General features: G+C 36.9%; 2 protein-coding genes across 2 annotated transcripts in view; one reads left to right on the forward strand and one right to left on the reverse strand.

Annotated features, from left to right (window-relative positions):
* The window catches only part of Atg1 (serine/threonine-protein kinase unc-51-like protein Atg1), a 202,772-nt gene that overhangs the window by 156,495 nt on the left and 22,079 nt on the right, over nucleotides 1-24,198 (forward strand). The window lies entirely within an intron of this gene.
* On the reverse strand, nucleotides 1,093-15,968 carry LOC147073572 (uncharacterized). The gene is made up of 5 exons (XM_085944839.1): nucleotides 15,830-15,968; nucleotides 6,772-7,213; nucleotides 5,224-5,508; nucleotides 2,607-2,808; nucleotides 1,093-1,771 (listed from the first exon to the last, which is right to left on the reverse strand). The coding sequence occupies exons 1-5, from the start codon at nucleotides 15,877-15,879 to the stop codon at nucleotides 1,446-1,448; spliced, it is 1,305 nt and encodes a 434-aa protein (XP_085800965.1). The 5' UTR covers nucleotides 15,880-15,968; the 3' UTR covers nucleotides 1,093-1,445.

The following is a 24,198-nucleotide window of genomic DNA, read 5'->3' on the forward strand; positions in this document are numbered from 1 at the left end:
CCACATGTATATCTATTGTATCCACAATGGATCAATTATTATTGATTCACTACGTAACACTGATAAAGCGACGAATAAATTATTTAAAGTTTATATCGTCTCTGTTCTGGCAGAACACACTAACTGGAGAATACTAGTTTTGAGTAATTAGAGTTTGAAGTTGTTAAAATGTTTGAAATGGTCTATCATATGAGTTTATTAAGTAATCGTAAAAAGGATGACTTTAAAATAAAGACTGTTTATTTATTAAAAAGGTTTCCAGACGGTAAAGTTTGAAATAAGGAACATTTTGGTATAACTAACTCAATATGTCATTTTTTCGAATTAGTGTCTTCTGCCATAACAGAGACGATATCAAGTATATATTAATTTATATTTATTCAATTTACATTGCGATTGTATGACAATTAAAAAATGTTTTAATAATTTTCGGAATTTTAAAAAATGGCATCAATGATGATGTTTGAACGTGATGTGACGTCATTAATATTATTGGAATTTTGTAGTTATCGTTGTACAGTAGAACTTCGATTATCCGCATTAAAAGACAAATTGTATATAATCGATGCTTTGAAATGCGGTGACTCGGGACGTTATCTATCTAATAAAGTAATAAATATGGTGTCGAAACGTCAACTATCTCGGATATAAAAAGACAAAGTGAAACTATTATTAATTTTACTAATTGTTTAATGTCAGAAGATGGAAGCTCAGAGCGGAAAGTTATTGAAAAATCAGGAAATAAAGAAGTTGAAGAGTGTATTTTTATGTGGCTCATACAAAGACGAAATAGTCACGTCGGTAATACAACCGATGGACCAGGGTGTAATAGAAACATTCAAACGTTTATATAGAAAATATATGTTTCAACAATTATTGCTAGCAGACGAAAATAACGAAGAAACAGTTATCAGCTTCTACAAGAAAATAAATTTAAAAGATTTTTGGAATTCTTTAGATGTGTCAACTTTGAAAAAATAATGGAACAAAATTTTGAAAAGACCATTATTAGTAAGTTCCAGTAACGCGGTTGAACCTGCTTTAAGCAAAAAGCGATAATTGATTTTTTTAATAAAAAAATATGTATTATACATATGTATGTATATATAAATCTAGACAAATAAAAATTATTCATACTGAATATACTTGTCTTTCCCCGTCAATTATGATTTTTTTTTCGATTATCCGGACTATATTAATCCCCAATTAGTCCGGATAATCGAAGTTCTACTGTATTTTAGTCAATGCATATTATAAGTTAACATTCTATGCATCTCGGATTAAATCATCAATCCACAAAGACATCTTAAATCGTGTCCATACAACGAACAATAATTGTATAAACCTCATATGTATCAGGAATCGTAAAATTGACAGTGACATGTTTTTACTGTCTTTGATTTGTGAAGATTACAAGATAGAACGACAATATTACGAGTTTAAGATTACGCCGGAGAGTTGTTTTGCTGGAGAGGAATCTCTTCAGGTAGGCGTGGCATCGCCTTGGGGGCGCCCAGGGATCCGTTCCCTTCGATCTCTCGGCTTTTCCCCGTGATCTTGCTCCAATTCTTCTTAAGCACGACGGCAACCACCGCGACGAGGATCGCGCCGACTATCAGTCCGATCACCACGTTGTTGGAACTGGCCGTGGATACGGGGGGTTTGGACTCGCTGTCGACGATCTTCTCGGTGCTAATGTTCGGTTGGAGCAGTTGCGTCGTCGCTGTCTCTTCAGCCATCGTTTCCACAGGTCCTGCGGTGATGGGAGCCTCTGTAAAAATGATTTTTGATACTTTGTCTTCATAAAATTGTTTGGTGATCATAGCTTATATTCAATAGGAAACAATATCACTAAAGGAAAATATTCATTATTTAAGCTGACTACGTCACCGGCGAAGGTCTCCTAAATCCAAAAAATATAGATTTATAACTTAACTGCCTAATCAAATCTACCTTCTTTTATGCATATGGTGTGGAAATATAATATGAGACATACGCTTGAACAAGATATGTAAGTCATTTCAAATCGAGTCACACTCTATATACTATAAATACTATATAGTATATTATGGAGTGCTATAAAGCCAGAGATTTAAGTCTTAATATTTTATATTCTGGAGCCTGAAAAACTGTGAAAACAAATACATATCCACATCTTTGGAAAGTTGCAGCATATTTAACTTGCTTTCTTGGTTCTACATATCTGTGCGAATCGGCTTTATCTTCAATGAATGCTATCAAAACGAAGCATCGCTCACGATTGACAGATGATAATTATTTGACTGCGTGCTTCACATCACGCAACTTCGGCCTATTTGCCGGCCTTTCTGATTGCCGGGATTTGTACATATGCTCATTCCTTCTTTTTTTATTCGTAGATCAATACTATTAGGTACACCATAATATAGTCTCGCATGTAAACCATCATATCTGATATAGCAATGGGCTATTAGGAAAGCTGAGTTGATCATTCAACACCTCTTGAGTGTTGTATTTTTATTGTTTATAAACACTAATGAAACCCGGGTCCCAAAAAACGTCTCAAATGGAATATGTAGTACAAAATTTAAATACATTTGAATTTTTTATTGCGTTTAATATGTCACCTGCTGGAATAATGATTTCGTCGGGAATCTCAACGCTTGGCGCTACACATGCAATCGGTCCATCGTCGCACGGGGTCACGCACACCGTCTCCAGTAAACTGTGGCTGCTGCAGACCTGCAGGACTAGATCTTTGCTGACTCCAGTTGGTAGGGCAACCGTCGTCAGGTTTGCGAGGGCTGCAAAGACACCACCAGTGATAGGCTGAAAGAAATATTGTTGTGATATTTCGTTAAACAACTAAACTTCGAATGCAACACGCTGGACATTTTTTTTAATAGGTACAAGTAGTGTACTCTGCTGAGTGACTAACATCCATTTCTCACATTAACCGGTTTTATGCCTTCAGCGAGTTATCTCGCTCTATAAGCCGGCTCGCACATCAGAACTCGCCGCATGCGTCTTACGACGAATTCGTCGATGTGACGTCATCGTAAACCAAGAAACAAACGTTATCAAATGGAGATTCGCAGATTGGCCGATGCAACTGCGACTCTGCGACGCTGCGACATGCGTCGAGTTGCGTTGGCCAAAGCCTGCATGTCGATGTCCGGCCAATATCGACTCCGCGCATGCACACAGCTGCACAATCGGCCATTTCTCTCCAGACTGTCGCCGCGTTTGGCAGAGCTAGAGCTAGCAGCGCTAGGCAGATGTGCGAGGTTGTGATCATGCAACATTCGCCGGCAGTCTCGGAAGTTTTGATTTATGGCCGTCAGGCACACAAGGCGAGTTGTGATGTGCGAGCCGGCTAAGGCCGTGTATCGACAGGCGCACATACAAATTTCGCCAGCTATCTCGTCTGACTTTAAAATCAAATTACTAGCCACTGTCGATTGATTTGCATAATCTAAAAAAATAAATACCCAGTGACATCTGTTTGAATAATTATTATGAAATACTAAGCTACAAATTATCGGTATTACAGCGATTGTAGTAGGCTTCGCTCTACATTCAACGTGTGTCATTAAAAATCTGCGACCTGTCAGATACCTACTGCAATAGTAATATCGTGAGATATAGAAAAGGTTAAAAATTTTCATACGAAACCTCTTAATGAGGCGGCCAAGGTCCACATCGAATTGTAGAGCCAAATTATGTCGTAAGGGTGGATGAAAGCAGGCTCCAAAATATTAATGTCAACAAAATCGAATTGAAGAAAAAATATCAAAGACTCAAGTTGAGCCTGCATTAATAGAAACGCCACCACACTTGGGTTTTTGAAACTGGAGAAATGGGTACAGTTCACTATATGCAGGTGTGTAGAGATATCCTGATGGCGGTCAAGATCCCTCAGTGGCGAAAGATGGAGGGTAAGCTGTGGAGATCCGACATAAATAATTCACACGAAACTTTGTCAGGCATACTTTATTGTTTTCATTGAATTAAAAATACAAATTGCCGATGGTATTGGTTAGTTTTTAAAAATCAATTAAACCATCTCTATATGTGGCCTATGCCATTAAATCATACGTGAAGTTTAGTATGCCCTGTTTATTTCGGACCCCCACAGCGCTAATCCACTCTTCTCTACTGATATCCACACTGGATTGTAGATCCGATGATAATGAAAATGACTCGTGTTTTTGTTCAATATTCCATAATGTTTCGCAGATTTCTTATTATCTATTTCGAAGATATATATATATTCTTCTCGAAGAAAAGAATAAACACCAATCCCCGCCCCCTCTCACCCACCCAATTGTTCGTCTCAAACGAATTCAGAAATATGCCCCCATATCCTCCTGTCCTGAGTAGACCAATTTTCATTTTTGGCTTGGTTTACGTTGGGGCCAATCAATACCGGCAAGTTTTCCAGTCGATAGTAGTAGTATCTACTAGCAAACGATGCAGAAGAGTGGTTTTAATCTTTGCTTACTTGGCAGCATCAAAAGTTTTTCGAAAAAGTCAATAGATGGCTGAAAATATTAGATTAATTACGGCCCGGAAAAAAAACCGGAAATTTCCGGGTCCGGTATAATAAGGACAGACTCTATCTGCAATTTATAGACTTAATTACTGACAAAGTTTAGTGTGCACTATTTATGTCGGATCTTAACAGACTACCTCCACCCTTCGCCACTGCTACGTGTGGCAGAATGCCAATTATCATCATAAGTTATTCTTTCACATTTAATTCCGGACAGCATGATGTCTTCCATTGCTTGTCTTGTGTTGTTCAGTAATAATTTTAGGAGCAGACAAATTTTGCATAAAAGCATTGCTCCACTGATCCGTTTACTATCCCATAGACTCACATTAAAATCTTATGCTACATATTAATACCATCGACCGAGGGTACTTGATGGAATTTGAATTTAAATTCTAATGGATTTAAGTTTTCGTGCGTCGCGTTTAAGGCGAAAACCGAGTCGCAGAAACCGATTCTAATGGACTAGTATAAAACTTAAACCCATTAGAACTTATACTACATGTTTGGCAACTTTTTCGTTGCTACTCTTTCAGAAACGATCCGCAACCCACCCGACTTATCGATGTATAGAAATATAATATATCGCGAATTAAAAGAAAAATGTCTCTCCTAAGCTCCAAGCTGCCTTGATTTGGCATTTATACAAAAAAATGTATCTCTTTACGACATTTGTTTTACTTCCTTACCATGCTGGCTTCGATCGGGTTTCTCCCTATGTCCAGCCACGTGAGCGAGGTCATGCCGTCGAAGGCGTTCTCTGGCACAGACGATAATCCGCAGTCGGCTATACTCAGTTTCTTCATGGCAGGCGCGTTCAAGAACATTCCCGCTGGGGGGAGAGGTGCAAGCTTGTTTCCGGTCAGGTCAAGATCATTTAAGAACTTCAGCGACGAGAAGATTTCAACGTCTAGTGACGTCAGCTGGTTACATTGGAGATTTAACCGTTCCAGGTTGGGCAACTTTTCAAAAACCTGAAAATTGATCAACACTCATGTTATTTTTTCATTGGAATCAAATTTTCTGTACATTTCATTCATTAAATTATCTACTGTTAACTACCACAACTCGATAGTGCTCAAGACACGTCTGGCGTGTAGCAATTAGCATGATAATTAAATGTGGTAATTAACTGGTCAGCAGTGAACGTATATGTATCTGATGGCCACACGCCTGGCGTGTTTTGAGCACTGGACGTAGATCGAAATTAACGGACAACCATATCGCATCTGTTTTGCGTATTCACAACACAAAATTTGAGCCTAGACTGCAGGATTAATTTTCAATCAAACAATAATTGCATAACTCACATGGTGACAATTTTTAAATATTAACACTCTCGACGCTAAAGACGCGCCAGGCCATTGGATCTAATACTTTCACTGCTGACGAGTTAATTACCACATTTAATTATCATGCTAATTGCTACACGCCATGCGTGTCTTTGGCAGTAACCGAGTTGTGGTAATTAACTAGTCAGCACTGAATGATTTAATAAGAGTAATAATAATGTATATATTTAAATTTAAAAAATATTAAAAATATAGATTTACACAATGAAATATTTATTTTTATTTTTTTCCTTATGATTGTTAAAAACAGAAAATATTAGTGGCCCGCTAAATATTTTTGATTTTAAAATTGTCCCTTTGGCGAAAAAGTTTGTGAACCCCTGGATTAGGGGCTCCGACCCAGCACAGCAGACGTCACACGTAGATCGCCTCTGCATTTGAATTCTGAATTTGCATAAACTAGAATTTTTTTATATAGGTAGTTAAATCCTCTTAGGTTTTATACATGATTTAATACCACCTGACCGAGGCATAGCTGTTACCCAACGGTGAAACTATAGAGGTTTCGTATAACCCTACAATCGACATTTACCATTGTCTATAGTCATTTATAGACCATAGGGCATAGACAATAACGCAAACGGAAATGCAACAGTAGTTGTCATTGAGCCTTCCTAGGACACAGTTAAGTTGTCAACCGTGCCTTTCCAAAATGTAGTCGATACGCTCAGCTTGTCCGTTTCTCTCGTATTCATAATTCAAAACTTAAGCTGATGTCTTTACTCAGCCTTTCTACTAGTAACAGAGGCACCTAGCGGAGAAATATGAAGCTTGCAATTTGAGACATTTTTTTGATAATTTACAATTTCAACTATTAACATATTAAATATAAATAATGTAGATGGAAAAAAATCAGTACTTATTGACTGAAAAAAAATAACTCACAGCTCTATCGATTTTCGTGATTTGGTTGTCTGCCAAGGACAACGCCTTTAGATTCGGAAGTATCTCTGGGAACATTTCAGACGTCAGTGTTGTAAAATTGTTGGACTTCAGGTTCAAGGAGACCATCGACGTATTCAGTTCTTTAGGGATCTCAGTCAACTGACCATTTATGCATTTTAACACTATCTGTCCGAGCTCCTCTTCTTCGACTTGGCACTTAGGCAAGCTTATGACGAACGTTTGGAGAACTTGTCTGACAATCTGCGGAACTATAGGAGCTTCTATGTCTCCACTTCCGTCCTCTACTATGTCGTCAATGACATTCAGCGGTGCTAGGTCAGGTTTGACATCGGTCGGCTTCGCTGTCGCGAGGAGTTCGTCCATTGCCAGGTCATCGTGGGGTAGCAAGTCACCGTCGTTTTGCCCACAAACCAAACTAAATCTGGAAAATTATTAAGAGCGTACTTCGGTGAAACGGCAAATAATTTTCAACAGTAGGTGCGACGAAATTTATCACTCGTCGCCAATCGGAGATCGAAAGTCGAGGTGTGCGCACGTCGATTTGTTTTGTCATGGCGTCGGATGAAAATATTCTTAAATCGTGTAAAGATGACTAAAAAACTTTACGAATGTACTTAAAAAAGAAAACATGCCAATGAATATACTATTATTATTAGTAATATAACAATAAACGTGACATTAAATGGACGCATGTTGTATTTTTATGACAAATTATATTTCGTTCGGCACGCGTCATTTGCACAATCCGTGCATCGCCTAGCCACGATCTTTTTAGACCATGCCTCAACTGAAGTAGGTATGCCTTAACACGTGGCTGTTTAGATGAATGTAGAAAATAAATGTCAGTTGTTGGGGAATTATTGGGTGATTGAAAATTGTTTTGTGCTTTTTTTTTCAATTTAATAAAATTAGTGGCCGGGCGAAGCCAAGCCCCATGGGTCGCATGCGATCTACATTTTAATTTTTTTGCTGTTCATAAATGCTTTTATAACGGTAAATCGTTGAATGTACGGCACCTAGTTGTCCGATCGTCCCATTCAAAATATATGCTGCTTCGGTATTTTAAGACACTTTCAGTCCCGTCTACTAAATCGTCACTTGTGTGGCGTTGGAAACACGAAACGTTAACGCTAAAAAGTGAACGAACCCGAAGATTGCAACTGACTAAGGCAATTTCAGCACATTTCTGTCAATTAAGATTAAGAGACTAATCTTCACCGCATTGTCGTCTACCCATCAGTAAAGACAGTAGGATATAGAGCAGTTGGGTGGAGGTAGGCTGTTAAGGTCTGACATAAATTGTGAATACAAAACTAAACAGTCACGTGTATTTGTTATTATTGAGCCAAGACTACAATTTACAGTTGGTATTGATTAGTTTTTAAAAATCAAGTAAACCCTGCCGAAACCAAAACATAATAGTTTCGGTGTCTTATGGGCGATTCGACAAAATTGTGCACACTTTTTCATTGAAACTTATATGTTTTCGTTGGATTAAGAATACATATTACACATGTATTTTTAAATTCATGAAGCCCTGTCTAAACCAAAAATATTCAAAGTTATGTATGATTTAATTGGATAATTTTAGATATTATATAGATAGACGAGTATTTTTTGACTATTAGGTAGGTATCTATTATGGCTTGGATTAGGTAGGATTTAATTGAATTTCAGAAACTAACCAACACCATCAATAAAATGTAGTCTTAATTCAATGAAAACAAATATCTATGATTGACAAAGTTTAGTGTGAACTATTATGTCGGATCTTAACAGACTACCTCCACCCTTCGCCACTGATATTGAGGTAGCACTAGAGCTTGTGATTTCTTGAGTTTTTTCATTATTGTCGAAATTCGAGATTACTTGAATTCAAGAATATTTGTTTTCTCGAGATTTTTTTTCTTCCGGCCAAAAAATGAATCATAAACAGCTTTCTGACTCAACTTTCGGCTTTATATGTTTGCCTAGTAATGACATCTCGAAAATCTTATTGAAATTTCGGAAAACAAATCTTTCGAGAATTCTCGATCGCAACCTCTAGTTAGCACCATAAATAACTCATTTTCACCATAGCATCCTAACACTAGGGATTGCAATACCGGTATTTCAAAACCGGTATTCAATTATTTATTGATACCGAAATACCGGTTTCAAAAATCTACCGGAATTTTCGGTACTAAGAAAGCATACACGTTTATGTTACGAAAATGAATTAATGTTAGTTTTTTAATATTTACTATTGTATTGTATTAATATATCGAGGGTATACTGACAGAAAGCATTATCTCATTAAAACAAGTTCTGAGATAATCGCAAAAAGGACTTTAATTTTGTTTTCAAAGCGTTCTCCCACATACATTTTTTTATGATTTAAAAACATTTTTTCTACATTATAAAGACTAATTTTTATGGCAAACACAATATACGACATGTTACAATTCCTGTATTTTGTATACGCAGAATGCATTAGGTCATTATCATGCTTTTTATCAGAATAAAAAAATAACAATATGCTTTAATAATGTTTCTATTTTCTCACCATTATATCCTATGCCTTTGTGCGTTTTACCAGGACGTAGAGCGTAAAATTGTATACATTTTGGCATTTAAAACAGAAAAACAGCAAAAACTGAAATAATGCGTTCTGTTAGTAAATGCCGTCATCCAGTGGTACCCAAGGGGCACGAAACGGCCACAGGGTCTCCCTAAAAGCCGCTGGATTGACGAACTGGTAAAGTTCGGCGGAAATACGTGGCAGCGAACGACACAGGACCGAGAAAGTTGGAGAAAGCTTGGGGAGGCCTTCATCCAGCAGTGGATTGACCCCGGCTGATGATGATGATGATAAAGGTCACGATAATAAATGTAGGTAGATTACAAAAAATAGTAATTCAAATCGATTTGAATAGTTATATTTATTGATAGGTACTTCTTTTTTTCTATAATAAGTTTTGAATACCGGTATTGATATAATTCATTCGGTATTGCAATCCCTACCTAACACCCATTTGGTTTAGCAACGTCTCATTAATTTTGGTCTAGGCAGACTGTAATTCAGATTGGCTTAGGAGAGGTATGTTGGCAATGTCAACAATGCGACAAATTATCTTTTCTTTATTATTCTATATTTAGTCTCTACTATACTAGCCCATGCCTAATATTTACTTTGCAAACAATACATTTATTATCATTGTATCTTTTCTGTATGAACACATGCAAGGCAAGCTGTCCGCTTCAAACGCAAGATAATAGTTTTATCTGCGATCTGAATTCTTATACTTCTTCCCGGTAGTTTCCTCACCGAGAATCGCTAACAACATATTATAATCATGGCCCCCATATCCAGAAGCGGGCCCCCTACCTATCGCTAAGCTTGATATCCGTATAATGTTTACAATATTGATCTCCAAATGGTATTCTGCGGAACTGCAGGGTTCTGTGTAAAATAAAGGGTTTTCCGAGATTTTTTACAACGTTTTTCTTAGCTTGTATTCTATTCCGGTGGTTGTTTATCCAGTACAAATCTTGCAATCGATTTTTAACTAATTTCCCGACTAGCTACACATTTAAAACTTTTAGAATATAGCAGAACACGATGCCAATGCATTATTTTAATACGTTTAGCCATCTTTAAGTAGAATTGAATTCATTTTTAGTTAATTCTGTTTTATATGAAAAGTTATTTCGGAAGAAATCCGTAATCCAATCCACTATTATTGGTTGCTAAGGGGGTGGTCCTAGCAACTAAGTTATTAATATATACCTGCGTTACTATGGAAATCAAAATGACAATTTCAGTATTCTATATTTGTTTGTTGCAAAATAGCAAAAAAATGATTTGTTGACAATTGCCATATTTGTCCTAAATTATTAATATATAGAATTGTCAAGTTTATATGATTCAACAGAAAATTTAAAAACGTGGTATATAAAAAGTTCTTTTTATCTTGTAATTATTCATATTTAATTGTTGGCACGGTATCATATTATGAAGCAATGATCGCGACCCCCTTTTGTGATAGCCAAGTAACATGCGGCCTTTCGCCGTATTGGATAAATGGTGGTTTTCATTAGCCGGGAAATACTAAAAATAATTATAAAATAAAATTCCACTCGTGAAATAGCGACTTTTATATTTTATAGCGACCCCTCTTAAGCCCGGGCTCGCAGGCTAGAGCCCTGTTAGCCCCCCCTTGTGGGGTCCATGATTATAACACTGTAATTATTTTCAAAATCTTTAAAAATCAAATTTTTCCAAAAAAGACCAAACTTTTAAAATTGCAGGGCTTCGAACCGTTATTTTTTTCATTTTGGTTTTCGTTCCGGTTCAAGTAAAACTATGTAATATTGTGGGGTGTTACTGCCAAAAGTTACTCAGAAAATCTTTTTATTTAATATATTTTTTTTAACCATGTCCGATCCTAATAGGATCATTTATAGACCTCCACAGAGTAGAGGTTTTGTATTAACAGATTTTTGTTTTTACGAGAATTGGATGTCAGCCAGTTGCACAAAATATTAAGTTCATACTCTGACTCATACACAAATTGAAAAAAAATATGTGTAATTGCCAGACCCAGGATTCGATCGTGGGACCCACGACACGATAGGCCAACGCTTAAGCCGCGCGGCCATCGTGGGTTAATAATATCTAGATTTAAAAATGACGGAGTTTAGAAAGAAAGATAAAAAAGTTATTCGAAATTACAGCAGTGTGTGCCACTCAAACTTCGTATTAATAATATATGGGAAAAAAATCTCCAATCTTGCATGATTATGTGCAGCTAAGGGCATACTCTCAAAGTAACTGAGTCGTAAAATGCAAACCAAAAGTGTTCACAAATTATATTGTTACTTTAATAATACAAAGTTGAATGCTAATATTTTTTTTTCGACCATGTCCGATCCTAATAGGATCATATGGGCCTCCCACAGAGTAGAGGTTTGTATTAACAGATTTTGTTTTTACGAGAAATGGATGTCAGCTACTTGCTCAGCCTATTAGGTCCATACCCTGACTCACCCACAAGTTGAAAAACAATATGTGTACTTGCCAGACCCAGGATTCGAACCTGGGACCCACGGCATGATAGTCCAACGCTTAAGCCGCGCGGCCACCGTGGGCGCTAATATTTATTTAAAAAATAAATTTCCCAATCACTTTCAAACTATTGAGAAAAAAAATATTTCAGATGTCAAATCGATAATTTAGGCATTTAGAGTTAACAACGGATTATGTGTCTGTCTATACATAAATATGTACTTATGCTAGAAAAAAAATCATGGCCATCCGATATAATATAGAACATACACATAAAGCACAAAGAAATTAGCATTATGTCTGATTTTGGAGTACGTGTCATAGGCTTAAAATTTAAATAACTCCATAACATGATTTCGAGACTTACCAACTTCTTTCAGTAACCCCACGATATATCGGTTCGGTTCCCGTTTTCGTTCCGGAAAATATAACGGTTTTTCCGATGTTCAGTTTTTAGTTCAGCTCCGAGTGATTAATTTTTACGCCTACGACAACTGAACGACGTGGAGACTAAGTGCTCGTCCGTAGTCATTTGGCGGGCGCGGCGCGGCGGCGTCTTGCGAAACTCAAACGTATAACCGTGTGTATTATGCCCCAAAAAACACACTGTCTACGAACATTTTACACACGGTTATACGTTTGAGTTTCGCAAGACGCCGCCGCGCCGCCCCCGCGCGACCACTACGTTCTTGCACTAAGATCATGTTAACGCGCGTGTTTGAACAAGTGCCGAACCGAAAAAACAGATTTTTTTTGGTTCGGTTCCTGTTTTCGGCTCTACAAAAATAACGGTTTTCCGGTTACGGTTCGAAGCCCTGTAAAATTATTTCGACACTTTGTAATATTTGTTTTCATTAAGTATATTGGTCATCGTTCACTCATGCCGTAGTCGGTTATTTAGTCGGCGGCTCTCGTGGTGCAGTACGTAATGCGCTAGCCTTTCATTCGGGAGCTCCGGGTTCGACCCGGTGAGAACACAATATATATTATATTTATGTAATTTTCTCAAATCCTGGGTGTTTGTGATTGTTTCACTTATATTACTAAATACCCTACTGTCATTGGAACTCTAGACCTGTTGTAGTGTTAAATAGAATAAAAAAAATTAAAATATATCTATTAATTAAGAACATATTTACAGTTTTTTTTACTAATACTATCGAATAGTATAGTAGACCATGGCCCCCACAAGGGGGGGGCTGACAGGGCTATAGCCTAGGGGTCCGGGCTCAGGGGGGGCCCGGCGTGGCGAGTCGACCAGATAAATGAGATAAACACACATCTTAAATTTGCTCTAATGGTAAAAAAAAATTACTTAGTTTAATTTAGTTAATTAAAAAATTAATTCGTTAAACTATCACTAAAATACATTGAATTTTATTTGACCTCTAACACCATCTGAAAACGCCACTGTAGTGCGACAGACTGCCTTTAACCTAAGCGATGGGTAGGGGGCCCCGCCAAAGATCCTGGCCTGAGGGCCCACTTCAGGATGTGGGGGCCATGGTATAGACACATAGTTTTTTAGTAAATTATTTTTATTAAAAATCAGTTCGAAAAAACGATTTTTCCACTGGACCCAAACCTTCACAAAAGTAGATTCTAACAGCTCTCAATATAACTTCCGATAACTATACGTTTAAGCAAAGAAACGTAGGTAGGTACGTATGTATTACTCATTTTGTCATCTGTCAGAACAGACACGACCACTAACCACACGCTGTGGATTTCATTTCCCAAACTGTTTTTTACGGGTCGTTGCTTAGCGTACGACGAATGGATGCGATTCACTGCTGAATTAGGAAAGCCTACAGCTAACCGGTGCGACTGACATTCGCTTTTACTACGCCCACTACGTTAACGCGACTCGTCGTTTCTACCGCGGATCCCCGCACTAGCTCCGCATATTACCGACTAATAAATCGGCTATAAATCCACACTACCCGTTCCAATCAAAACGCCTTGGGTATTAAAGTGAAACAATGTCTCTTGGATGAACCACAGAACAGGTTAATGAATAGAATTCAGATAGGCTATACCCCAATACACGACATTTTGAAGCAGGGTGAGTGTCCTACGAAAATGAAACAAACATTATAGACGTGCAATTGTGTGTATTGTAACCTTCAAATACACCAATATTGAATGAGCGTCAGTGCATACATAAACCGAGAGCAGTTGTCAGAACGAAGGATAAGCGTATTATTAACACGTGTTTAAGTTTATCCCATATTCTTCGACACTCGAGATCGGTTGCCTGTCACTCAGTTACACAGTCCACACCCGATAGGTATTTCTTATGACATTAATTCTGCATTCTCTGGGATGAACCAATCAATATAATATACATAGTTACTCTTTTTTTATTCGGTACCTACCCCATTTGTGAAATATCAATGAATTCCTCGCGTTTATTTATTTTATTAAGGCTATACCTCAGTTGAGGCATGGTCTAAAAAGATCGTGGCTAGGCGATGCGCGGATTGTGCAAATGACGCGTGCCGAACGAGATATAATTTGTCATATGAATCCAACATGCGTCCATTTAATGTTCTGTTTATTGTTCTATTAGTAACAATAATAATATATTCTTTGACATTTTTTCTTTTTCAAGTAAATGGGTAACGTTTTTTAGTCATTTTTACACGATTTAATAATTAATACCTCCGTCGCCACCACGAAACAAGTTGACGTGTTCACAGCTCGACGTTCGGTCTCCGATTGAAAATTATTTACCGTTTCACTGAAGTACAGTGTTAAGAACGACCCAGTAAATAACAAAACTTTGAACCAATGACCAATAAATTATCATTTTAATTTTAATTAGTTCTCAGTGTTCATGATTCTTTTCTAAGTTAGTAGGTACTATGTGTCGCATTTTAGCTGATTTGTATTGCAATTAACATTACTAATTAAATTATTGTAATAATGTGGGCGTTGGCCGACGAAGTGAATTAATATTCTAGAGAAAATACAGACACCGTATTAGTACACCCAATCGTCTTTGATTAAAACTATATAATATGTACATTTATTAGATTCTCACTACCTAATAAACGTTACATGATATCTATAAAAAGGTATCAATCGATAATGTCGCCATTTTTACCGCTTTGATGCTATGTCGTTGATTTGATTCGTTGCTGAGTATAATATAATATACATTGAAATACTTGCTGTAATATGCAAATTTTATTTTGTCTTTATGTTGTCAATTTCCGTTTTAATCACATAATAACGGAAACAGGCAGTTTTTAAGCGAAATTAGTAGTGAACATTATATTATTTAGAAGAACACTAACTGAGAGAGTATATCACAACCAATAGAAAAAACTTTTTTGAAAAAAGTAAGCCAACCGGTCGGGAATCGAACCCGGCATCTCCAACGGGTAAACGCCCCAAACTAGTCGCATTCAGCCATTATGCTACGGAAGACATACTAATGACGACAAATATTTAAGCTATTGGCTATTAAATACCTACCACTCAGCGCTCTTCGAAATCATGTTATGCGACTAGTTTGGGGCGTTTACCCGTTGGAGATGCCGGGTTCGATTCCCGACCGGTTGGCTTACTTTTTTCAAAAAAGTTTTTTCTATTGGTTGTGATATACTCTCTCAGTTAGTGTTCTTCTAAATAATATAATGTTCAATAATCAGAATGATATATTCTTAAATCTTGTGAATTATTCGTTTGAATAAAAGAAATAGTTAATTAAGAAATTAGTAGTGTTTGAAAAACCTATACACAAATCAGTTGAGCCCTCGCAGAGCACACAATGATGAAATTGCAATTTTAAACGGTCGTTTAGATAGGAGATATACAATTTAATAAATCGTTTGTCATTAGTGAAACGTCACTATTCAACATAATAATTTAAATTACAATAATTATTAATTATTTTATATTACACCCTAATGAGGTGCATGTCCATATTTTGACTTATATAATAATATGCGTGCTGAACTGTAGAATTTTCACGTGACTTACGTTAATATGCACACCAAGACGACATTTTTTATACGGTGAATACTTGCCATCTTTGATTTTAAATACTATAACTTATTTCACTAATATAAATATAATTGAAAAGTCTTTACGGAGGTGTCACCACTATACTGAATTAAAATTCTTCGGAGAAAAAGTAGAAATATATTCTCTGATATGCCGTGATAAGATAATGTGTTATCACTGATAACAGTTTTATTTCTATAGATAGAGGATACAGCCCGTTTATACATTATTAAAAGTGAGTTACTTTTTTTATTTTTTTATAACAACCAATGTCGGTAACAAGAAAGTCGAAGAGAAAGTATGTATATTAAGAATAAAATTATAGATTTAACCTGTTTACCCGACGCTTTAGCGACGGCGTATCATAACCATGGCCCCCACATCCTGAAGCAGGCCACCAGGCCAGGATCTTTGGCAGGCCCCCTACATATCACTAAGGTTATAGGCGACGCTGTATAGCAGTGGCGAAGGGTGGAGGTAGGCTGTTAAGATCCGTCATAAACAGTGCACATTAAACTTTTTCAGACATACATATTTGTTTTCATTGAAATAAGACTACATTTTACAGATAGTGTTGGTTTGTTTTTAAAATTTAATTAAACCCTGAGAAACCAAGCCATAATAGATAATAGTCAAAAAATACATGTCTATCTATAAAATATCTAACATTATACAATTAAATCATACATAACTTTGAATATTTTATATATATAATAATATTTTTTATTTATTATACTTTGGTTTAGGCAGGGCTTAATGAATTTAAAAAAATAACCAAAAATATGTGTAATATGTATTTTTAATCCAACGAAAACAAATAACTATGAAAGAAAAAGTGTGCAAAATTTTGTCGTATTGCCCAAATTAGACCAAAACTATTATGGTTTCGTTTAGGCATGGTTTAATTGATTTTTAAAAACTAACTAACACCGTCTGTAAATTGTAGTCTTAGTTCAATAAAAACAAATACATATGACTAAAAAAGTTTAGTGTGAACTATTTATAGCGAATATTAACAGCCTACCTCCACCCTTCGCCACTGCTGTATAGTAACGTTTTCCAAATGGTGTTCGAGGTAAAACTAAGGGTATTCAGTATATCGACAAACAATAATCAAAAATTGCATCGCACAACTGCATATTTTAAAACAATAACAACCTTGAAAAGACTTTTTTATAATTAGAACAAATTTGTGATGTGTATTTATTTCATTTATCTGGTTGATCCGCCACGCGGGGCCCCTCTGAGCCTGGGCCCCTAGGCTTTTGTGATAAAACCGTTAGTATCAAAAATATCCAAGATACCCTTTTTGTGTATATTTTTACGATGTTTATTTCAACCAAGAATATAAATTTTTGTATGGTTATCGGTTTACTAAATATCACCCAAAGACCGTTTTTAGCAGCCATTTTTTCAAGATGGCGACAATTTCACAATTGTGACAAAATTGCATCGGGAAAATTCGTTATCAGCGGAAGAAATAACTGGGTAAAAAAAATCTGTCCCGACATTTTACCAGCTCTCCCCCTTATCCGGCGGCCAGACCATTAGCAGACGACTTGATGTCTCTAGAGATCTAGAAAGAAAAGATGATTCTCGTTAGGTTAGGTACACGAGAAATTATTTTTCAGAATTTTCTAGATCGTCATTTCTTGATAAATCAGCAATGAGAATCTCGACAATCAGAGAAAATGTTACGAGGAATATGTCAAATAATTTCGCGGCCAAAAATTTAGCTTTAAAATAAGTATACAAAACGGATTTTTGTCGTTGTAAAAACAGTTAAAAACTTTCGAGTTTGATTTGAAACGGAATTAGTTAAATTCACGTGTAGAAATTCAATGTTTTGCCATGAATTTTTCCACAGTAAATTCTGAAGAAATACAATAATTATTGCAAAAAGTTTTTAATTACTTAGTAGCTTTATTAATATTAATCAATTAATTGTTAAGCGACTCATGGGCCTACCTGTACAACAAAGCCATCACATATAAGTTAGATTATTTGGTTGTTTCTAACAGTAAAGATTTCATAATTTAAAAAAATATTATATAGGTAACACACAAAATTGTATCGAATGGTACTTGGGTATATCGATATTTCCGAGGCAATTTTCAAATGGACATTTTCAAAACCACTGCCCGATTGTACAATCATGATTGTTAAATTATCTTTTTTTATCAAGCAATTACGTATGGGAAACAATTAAAACTATAACACGCAACTTACAAAAAAATATGCTTAAGATATTTTTAGCAATATGAATAATTTCCGAAATATTCATAAAGGATGATATCCTATTTTCAATAAGTTATGTTTTCGCATTCAATATTGGTACTGTGTTGGGATATTCCGGAGGCTATGTATTTCAAGTATTTTATGACCTGACCATCATTAGGATATCAACGAAAATTGGTTTCAAAATCTTGTCTATGGAGACTGGCTTTGTATTTATATCTTATTAACCTGTTCGTGGTTTTAAACATTGTAATATTGTTCCGCAGGGCTAGCGGTAAATCGCAAAATATACCTAAACATGAGACATCGATGGTGATATGTTTTACTACAATGTCCAAATGTGGTATCATATCTATGTTGGGTACTAAAGTTCCCACCACCACCCGTCATATATGTACAGCCGTGGATATGCACTAGCGCCTTCCATGACGCTTTAAACGTGTCTGAAAGAAGTGATTTTAAGTGCCCATTCCGTCCCGAGACGGAGCCGCACGGGACTGATGCTGCAACCATGCACCGTAGTGCTTAGGAAGTTAAGAATGGAAAAAAATAGACTGGCTCTGCTGTCCGCTAACGTTAAGCGCCCTATGTATCCGCATACCGAGTGTCACGAGTTGAAATGGATGAGTCTACAGAGGAGTCGGGACTATTCCGCTCCCCATACGACGCTGCGAATCTCCCGAATGATCCCTTTTAGCAGTAAGTAATCACTAACGCGATAGAAAATCCCTTAATCCTCCGTGGTTAACATAGACAATTTAACATATTACCTACAACCTATTTATAGTAGGTCTTGATATTGATAGTACGAGGGTGGGTCAATAATTCCTTAGAAAAAAGCATTAAAACAGTTTTTATTTTTGTATTTTTTTTTTTATTTCTCAACATAATCTCCTTGGAGCTCAATACACTTGGTTAGACGTTTCTCAATTTTTTTTAAACCGTCAGAAAAATAAGTTTTCCGAAGGTCCTCAAAATAAGCATTTGTCCGATCGATGACTTCTTCATTTGAAAAAAAAACGTTGTCCACTTAGCCATTTTTTTAAGTTTGGGAAAAGGAAAAAGTCACTGGGGGCTAAATCTGGCGAATACGGTGGGTGGTCGACCAATTCGAACTTCAATTCTTCAATTTTAGCCATTGATCGTAAACATGTGTGAACACGGGCATTGTCCTGATGAAAGAGGATTTTTTTCCTGTTTAAATGAGGCCGTTTTTCTTCAATTTCGTTTTTTAGCTGGTCCAATAAAAATGCATAATAATCCCCTGTTATTGTTTTTCCTTTTTCCAAATAGTCAACGAAAATAATTCCACGTGCATCCCAAAATACAGTAGCCATAACCTTACCAGCTGATTTTACGGTTTTCGCCTTCTTTGGACATGGTTCGCCTTTCGCAATCCACTGCTTTGACTGTTCTTTCGTCTCGGGAGTATAGTGGTGTATCCATGTTTCATCTACAGTCACAAAGCGACGAAAAAATTCATCCCGATTGCGTTGCATGAGCGACAACAGGGCTTTAGAGGCCACCACCCTATTGCGTTTATTGTCGACTGTGAGCAAACGCGGCACCCATCTTGCAGAAATTTTTTTCATGCCCAATTTGTCATGTAAAATAGAAATGACGCTACCTTTTGAGATCCCTGTAACCTCAATTATCTCACTCAACTTTAATCTTCGGTCACTTAACACCATATCGTGGATTTTATTGATCATTTCTGGTGTAGTCACCTCTACAGGACGTCCTGAGCGTGGTTCATCCTTTGTTGATGTACGACCACGTTTAAATTCATTTAACCAGTTATAAATAGTTGCAAGTGAAGGAGCAGATATGCCGTGAACTAAATCCAACTCATTTTTTATTTCCTTTGCTGTTAACCCTTTTATATTAAAATGTTTAATAACAGCTCTAAACTCAATTTTCTCCATTTTTTGTAAAGAAGCAAATTTTTTTTTAAATGTACGAGAAACACACAACAACCCGACCAATCTGATTGAAACTTCGCAGCATACTGAATCGGTAGTGCCGCTGCATGAAAACAAACCGCGTACAGTACTAGTCGCGCCACCTGTCGGTTTTTCTAAGGACTTATTGACCCACCCTCGTATCTTATATATTGATAGTAAGTATCTACGGATGCTCATTTATCTATGAAGCTAAGTTATACAGTCTCTCTTCGGTGAGAGTTCCCTCGTGGTTGAGGATCGTGATCACCCTAAAATGCAGTCATCTTCTGCGCAACCCTCAACACCCTCCGCCCCTCACCGTCCTCTGCTTCTCTTAATACCGAGTGAAGACTACCCCCAGTAAGCTCCTTTAGAAAATTCGTTCGTAGTTCGTTTTTTTCCGACAGGTTCGCCACTGCTGGTCACGCCACTGGCGCTGATCGAAAAATTCCTACTGTCGCATGAAAATTCAGAAGCTTCCAAACTTTTTTGATTCATGCATGCAAGCAAGCTTGCAACTGCAGGATAATAGGTACATGTTTACCCATTCATGGCCGCGATACTTACTGTCAACAGTAAATCCATGCACGTGTAAACGGGATATAAATCTGAAAAATCATGCATTGGCGTAAAACCCACTTAACGCAGCAAGTGGGGCTCTCGCCCAAAATTTCACAAGTGGCGCGTAAATCAACGAAAATACAACGTAATCAAATACACCAGCGCACACTGGATTTGACGACGCATTATGCCCGCCTGCCCCATGAGTCATCGTTTTTTTGCTTCTCGGCGATACGAATTAACGAAAATACAACGTAGTCCATTCATTGAAAACGGCGAGCAAAATCACGCTCCTCGAAGCGTCGTCGATGCGACGGGCGAGAAGCCATTATTTAAGAACAGCGAACTCTTTGTTTAGTTATTGCGTGTCCGATTTTAATTACAAGCCCCGAGAAATTTAATAATATTTTTATTGCTTTGTTATGAGAGACGCTGATAATAATAATTATTTTGTGCTGCTTGAGCCCCTTATTACATTGGTGACGGGTAATGCGCGGGTGGGAGGGGGCCTACTCAGTAGTGAGCGCACCGAGCGCTTTCTTGGTGGGCTTTATGCCAAGGGTTAAGATACAATGGTAGGTCACTTTTGAAAAAGATACTATACAGGCGTCCAAATGCACTACATGCTAGTTTGGTTCCGCGAGCCACAGCCAATTGACATTAAAACAAATTTTGTTGTCCAAGATAGACCCGCTCGATTTGAGTGTCACTGTTGAGGGTCGCTTTTGGTCCAGTAATGTCGGTTCAATACTCGCATTACATATTTTCATACCGAGCTAGACATTAATGAACGCCCCATGGATATTATAATATATATATTTATAGACTCAAAAATATGCAATATTTGTATTTAAGAGAGCGTCCGCTATAGATAAGATAATATCTTTACAGTTGAGTACACAAGACACGGCCGGCTTACATAGTATCGCAGCCGGCTACTTGGCTGTAAGAGTTTAACAGCTTTACGTATTTTTATAAAAAAAAAGTATGCCTTATGCAGGGGTTCACAAACTTTTTCGTCAAGGTAAATAAATAAAATTGTTTTTAAAAATTAAAATACATTTTATCTAATGATATTGGATTTGTATAACAGTTTAGAAAAATACGTGATTTAAACTCATCGCTCAATTTTATGTCGTCACTGAACTATTGAAATTTTATTTTGTCATTAGTATGTACCTACTTATTCAATAGTAGTAATATCATGTTATATTCTCATTTCCCGTAAGTATACCTGAGAAGCGTGCTCTTTTTCTCAGTTCTCCACAGCCTCCCTCTTTCCAAAAGTCATCCTTCGCCACTGCTTTCTGATGAGGCGATCATACAGCAATTAGATCGTTTTAACGCATGTTATGATCGGTTCGTGACAAGCATTGTCTTTTGTTCAACTTGGTCGCTACACCAAACTGTCTTCTCTCGTATTTTCGTACGTGAAATGTTACCGCAAACCATTGGCTGTTTGAACAAGTAACAAGTTACTGATTGTATTTACTTGCTACCTATATAATATTATTGTCTGATCACATAATGATTATTTTTTTAGATTGTGGGGGCCGTGTTATGAAAAAGTTTGGGAAGCATTAGACTTAGCGATGGTGCCCACAGAACGCGTCAGGCGCCGCACTCGCGCAAAATTTCTACAAGTGGCGCATAAATCATTGAAAATACAACGTAATCAAATACGCCAGCGCCCACTGGATATGGCGACGCATTATACGCGCGCGCCGCATGAATCATCGTTTTTTCGCGAATCACCGCTTCTCGGCGATACGAATGAAAGAAAATACAATGAGTCCATTCATTGACCACAGCGAGCATAAACACGCTGCGCGAGGCATTGTCGATCGACGGGCGGAAAGCAATTATTTAATTACAGAGAAGTCATTGTTTTATTTTATTGCGTGTTCAGTTTATCGCTGGTTGAAGAATGTCGTCGTAATTTTTAATTAAATAATATAATATTTTTATTGCTTTGTTATGAGAGGCGCTGTAATAATATTTATTTTGTGCCGCTTGGGCCGCTTATAACATAGGTGAAGGGTAATGCGCGGGAAGAGACGTGTGATTATGGTTATGAATAAACACTGCATTCGCCGACTTCGCGCGCCCGACGCGTCTGTGGGCATCATCGCTTAGAATCACAAAGTTTTTCGTCAAAAGGACAATTTTAAAATCAAAAATATTTGGCGGCCGCTTTTGTATTTCTTTTGTAAATATTTTCTGTTTTTAAAAAACATAAGGCAAACAAATAAAAAAAAAATCATTGTGTAAACTTATATTTTTAACTAAATATACATTTTTATTACTCTTATTAATATACTAAAAAATAATCGTCGCCCCAAGAGCAAAAGGGCACTTGTGCATAAATTGAATTTTGAGAAAAACGCATTTTAAGTGTTTTTGGAGTGAAAAAAAATCGTTTCGTTATTCGAATTCTCGTGACGTGATCAGAACTTTTTATTACTGCTAATCGGGTGTATGCTTTACATTTAGTGTATTTCTTTATATAACAGTTTTATGGTAATTTTTGGTTAACTGGGAGGATATCTGTATGAATGTGTGAGCATGTGAACATTTTAATATGTACTTGACATAAAATGAATACCTGCATAGCTAAAAATATTTATAGTCGCCCTCATGCAATGCACATTTCGCATTTATATGGACAGATCGGCTTTGGTGTATCCTTACTATATGGCGATTCGGGACCAAACTCAGTGATTAATTATTGCGGAAAAATAATATTATTTCCCTCGATTTTCACGGTCATAGATTTTACATAAATCCAAGCCACACTAGTTCAAGTGCATCCAATCGAACGTATTACGAAATAAAATAAAATGATAGCATTAAAAACAGATACAACCTTTGTATGCAAATCAGACGATTCGGATTCATACATAACGAAATCCAATAGTGCGGAAAATTATACCGGAAGGAAGGAAGCTATCGTCGATGATTGTTACGCCAGGTCAAGTTCGAAGGCTTATACTTTATAGCTTAGCCGAGGCTAAGTAAATCGCAGATACAATAAACGAATTAATGATACACATATCTACTACAACAGGGAACACAATAAGCGCTAAAGATGTTGGGCTTTGTCTTGCGTACTTCCCGGGTCTTTTCGGATGTTACGGTACTAAAAATTCTCTATAACTCCTTAGTTAGAAGCAGACTTGAGAGTGGGTCTGTCGTTTGGGCCCCGCATCAGTTGAAGTACGGCCTTATGGTGGAGAGAGTCCAAAAGAAATTTTTAAGACTCCTTTACTTTCGGCTGTATGGATATTATCCGTGGCTCTATCCGACTGATTTTCTCTTAGGGATGCTTACATACGGTAGCTTAAAATTTAGAAGGGATGTTTATTTAGCTACATATTTTTTCAGACTTATACGCGGCGTAAATGTGAACTCTGCCATTCTTGGTGGTGTTGGCTTGTGTGTCTCTGATAATTACCTTAGGATTCGAGGGCATCCGTTGTTTGTTCTCCCACGGTGCAGAACTAACCTGCCATTAGTAATGCCAATTGGGAGGGCAATAACCATGTTTAATGAAATCGCTTCGGATATTGATATATTCCACTTACGTGAAGGTGAATTTAGGTG

Source organism: Rhyacophila brunnea, unplaced genomic scaffold, assembly GCF_057557595.1.
Source record: "Rhyacophila brunnea isolate RB1 unplaced genomic scaffold, BYU_Rbru_1.0 scaffold_17, whole genome shotgun sequence".
Classification (NCBI taxonomy): domain Eukaryota; kingdom Metazoa; phylum Arthropoda; class Insecta; order Trichoptera; family Rhyacophilidae; genus Rhyacophila; species Rhyacophila brunnea.